This window comes from Sinocyclocheilus rhinocerous, unplaced genomic scaffold, assembly GCF_001515625.1.
Source record: "Sinocyclocheilus rhinocerous isolate Xijiao unplaced genomic scaffold, SAMN03320098_v1.1 scaffold1112, whole genome shotgun sequence".
NCBI lineage: Eukaryota > Metazoa > Chordata > Actinopteri > Cypriniformes > Cyprinidae > Sinocyclocheilus > Sinocyclocheilus rhinocerous.
The window spans coordinates 1,485,094-1,489,253 of NW_015657961.1; the positions used below are offsets into that span (position 1 = coordinate 1,485,094).

At 41.0% G+C, this 4,160-nt stretch overlaps 1 protein-coding gene across 2 annotated transcripts in view; it reads right to left on the minus strand.

The window, feature by feature from the left end:
• The window catches only part of lig1 (ligase I, DNA, ATP-dependent), a 23,491-nt gene that overhangs the window by 8,815 nt on the left and 10,516 nt on the right, over positions 1–4,160 (minus strand). For both annotated transcript variants that reach the window (XM_016529956.1, XM_016529955.1), the window contains exons 19-22: positions 2,551–2,661; positions 2,181–2,252; positions 1,928–2,072; positions 1,345–1,427 (exon numbers count right to left, since the gene is read on the minus strand). In XM_016529956.1, coding sequence (XP_016385442.1) covers positions 1,345–1,427; positions 1,928–2,072; positions 2,181–2,252; positions 2,551–2,661 — 411 coding nt within the window. The remainder of the gene's footprint in view (positions 1–1,344; positions 1,428–1,927; positions 2,073–2,180; positions 2,253–2,550; positions 2,662–4,160) is intronic.

The following is a 4,160-nucleotide window of genomic DNA, read 5'->3' on the forward strand; positions in this document are numbered from 1 at the left end:
CACCGCGGGAACCTTTTCATAGTACCAGAACTAATTGTGGAACTACCCACTTTTTGGCGTTTTCGCACCGCCGGAACTGGGTGCGATGTTAGTACCGAACTGCCTTTTTCGAGAACCAAATGAGCTCCTACTCCGGAGCAGGGTCTAACCAGCACAACTGGTACTACCCGTGACGCAAGTAGACATTGATTGGCCAAACGCGTACGAAAACGCCCTCACCCGCCATGATTTAAAATGCCGTGTAAACATACTGTAAACATTGTGTATGGAGAACAGCGATGGGACTGACTCCCTTTTGGAGCCAGCCTCTAGCGGCCAGTCGATGAATTGCAGTTTTAGTCACTTCCTTGTTGGTTTCACGTGTGAGACCGGAAGGTTGCCGCTTGGTAAAACCTTAACTAGCTGGTTCAGGTGTGCTCAATTAGGGTTGGAGCTAAACTCTGCAGAACACCGGCCCCTCCAGGACCGAGTTTGGAGACCCCTGATATAGAAGAATCTCTACTGGCTGTCTCATTTCTACTGTCAAGAGTATATATTCCATCACAACACTGAGCCTTAATGTCAGGATATGGACACAGAGCAAGAGAAAAGCTTAATGGGGTGGAAATTACACTTTAATGGCTTACACCTTCCTTCTGACGTTGAATACTCATCTAGGTTTTATTTTTTTAAACAAAGGATGCTTGTGTCTGTCTGAGGCCCCGTCCACACGGAGACACGTTTAGCTGTATACGCATACATTTTGTATCGTATAGGCGTTTCGTCCAGACGGATCCGCCGTTTTGGGAGAGTGAAACCAATATTTTTTTAAACCGGGTCCCAGAGTGGATAAATCTGAAAACGCCACTCTTGCGTTTTCGTGTGGACAGCGAATCCATATGATGACGTCATCAGCCCACGTCTCGCCCCTAGTCAGACACCGCTACGTCACGTAACAGCAACAAAAACATGAACAAACACTGAACGTATTCACTTTTTATTAACTAACATTAACACAGATTAATAAATGTATTGTTCCATGTTCGTTTGTATCTCTGTGGCAGAATTACAGCGCCACATGCTGGTCTGGCATGTATACTACATCGTTTTGTGTCGGTTTCATGTGGACGCAGATATTTCTTGAGACGAGGGGAAAAAAAAGATCGGATAGGGCAAGCTCTGGCTTCATGTGGACGTAGCCTGAGACTAAAGCACCTTTCTTCCTGCAGTCTGACTTCACAAGTTTTTTCCTGAAATTCTTCTATTGACTACATAGCATTCTAAAACATTTACTACATTAACAAGACAAATCAAACATTTTAATTAAGTGTATTTTCACTATGAACACACTGTGGTGTGCGATACCTTGAGCCAGTTGTGGGAGCGCTTGGCAATCTCATAAGTTGCATGCTTTTCCAATGTCTTCACCATTAGGCCCTCACAAGAATCTGCAAAACATTTAAACCATTGAAAAACTCCTTGAATAGAGATTAAAGGGGTCATATGATGCGATTTCAAGTTTTCCTTTCTCTTTGGAGTGTTACAAGCTGATTGTGCATAGATAAGATCCCTGAAGTTGCAGAGACTAAAGTCTCAAAACCAAAGAGATATTCTTTATCAAAGTTAAGACTCTGCCACGCCCCCCTAAAACGGCTCATTCTAACACGCCCCCACATATCTACCCCACTATGTGGAAATATTTGCATAATCCCGCCATTAAAGCATGTCAACATATTCTGTTACACCAAATAATGATCTTTAAAAAAGTATCATATGACCCCTTTAATAACACCTCACAGTGAGTAATGCAACTCTAAATGTCTGTCAATCATCAATTGGTTTTGGACCCACATTTTTAAATTGCAAACCAATACGATACCAAAATTTTTTTATCATATGAAAGTACAAATACAATAGAGCCACAGCTCTAGATCTGTCATTCACACACCTCGTACAGACTGCTCCAGAAACTCAGCGATGGCCTCCGTGTTGTCAGCGTCCAGAGATCGAGCAAAAACAAACTCCCCTTCTTTTTCCTCAAAACTCTCCCGTAACAGAGCCTTGCGTTTGCTTAGAGGCTCTCGCACCAGAGACTGCGACAGACACATAATTCACTAAAATAACACATAGCAGGTAAAAAGAGAGATTTCATGCAAAATTATTCAAGTGTGATTGGCTATGAGCTGTTATCATGGTCTTACCTTTCCGTTGAGGTACAGCAGATCAAAGGCGTACACACACACCTGAACCTTGATCTCAGATGCATCCACATCCTGAAATATACACACAAACTCATGTGAACTTTTAAAGTACTTTTAATAAACATCAAGATTTGATTTTCTTTATATTTCTTTTCCAAATAAGGTCATGAAAGCATAAGAATTATAAAATAGTTAGCAAAATTTATATTTTAAAAATGGTTTAAAATGCATGTCACACTGAAGGACATATCAACTTCCCAAAAGCTACTGGAATATCTCTGTCCTTATACATTTAACCTTTCAATTATGTGTCTTTCCTTCATATTCAGCTGTTTTTCTGTTCAAATTTCTCTCTATTTGTTCCTCTTACCTTCCTCTTCCTCGTGGTGAGGACCTGAAACGGCTGGATCTGTTTCTTTTCTCTGTCCCAGGCCACCGCCTCTGAATCCAGAACACAGGACCGTACGTTCTCTTTCTTCACCTACGTCAGAGAGAGAGAGGTAAGGACATTAATTCTACCATCAACACCTGAATAAACTGGATCATCGATGCCAAACAATGCCTCACCCCGCAGATATGCCCCTCGCAGTCATAACATCTTAAAATTACTTGTTTATAAGGTCACCTGAGCTTTAAACACTACCACTTCGACCAACACAACCCATCGAACCCTCAGGCTGTGTGACATTTACAATTCAGTAGATGTTACAAGTGCATATTGAGTTGTGAGAGCTGCAGCAGAAGGTATGGGGCGGTTTTGTAAACATTTGTAATCCTCTCACATAATTGAATGCATTCACACAGCCAGTGTTTGGGACTGACAACCACATTTAATAACAAATGTGCCTGTTCATACAACAGCTTCAGGAGCAGTTTGAATTCAGTCTGTATGAATAACTGAAGTCAAGCCCCTTTTCTATTCTCGTCATGACAGCCAAGAATACAACTTGTACCCACAGTGACAGTGACTAAAGGCCTGTTCACACCAAGAACAATAACTAAAGTTTCAATAATCATTCTAATTTTTGGAGAATAGGGAAGTCCACACTGCAACTATAACGATAACAACACAGAGGAACAATATCTTCCAGCTGATTTTCACGTTTTTTCCAGCTGATGAACAATAATGACAGCCTATCAGAATCCACTCAATTTTAAAGAGTTTGAGCATTTAAAGCAGCAGATGACAAAACTGCAGCATGCACTTGATAAGAATTGTTCTGTAAAAAATACAGAAGCTTATCAGTCATCAGTATGGGCTAATACAGTTATCGTTCTTGGTGTGAACTGCCTATATTGTAAGTTAAGCTCAATCAGCAGACGTTTCATACTGTTGACTACCACAAAAAAAAACAACTCTCTCTCCCAAAATTTGAGGATATGCTGAGACACTTACAACTTTAGTGATTGGGGCCCTTTTTAGGCAGAATTTTAAAATGAGAAATGGAAAGCTTATAACTTTATGAAAGCACTTAAAGGGGTCCTATTATGCTTTTTCACTTTTTTCAACTTTATTTAGTCTGTATTGTTGCTGTTTGAGCATAAAAAGATCTGCAAAGTTACAAAGCTCAAAGTCCACTTCAAAAGGAGATATTTTGTTTAACAGAAATCACTTTTCAGAAACTACAACGAACCATTTGGACTACAACGCATATTTTCCGGGATTTGTGATATCACAAATATTGACGAATGGGACGAGGCCTGGTTGAGCTGCACTAGAGAAGGCAACGAGTGTTATTACTATATCAGAGACACGTTAGCTTTCCCAAGCCAGACGAACTTAGAGTGGTTACAATCATCCGGGTTTAAATCGCGCTCAAACTGATTTGATTTTGACGCAATATTTACACTGAAGCTGGCAGCGGCTATGGTAAGGGGCATGACATTTCCCGACCAGGCGCAGAGTGCTGCCAATCACAACACACTGGCCCAGCTAACCAATCACAACACACACTGGCCCAGCTAACCAATCACAACACA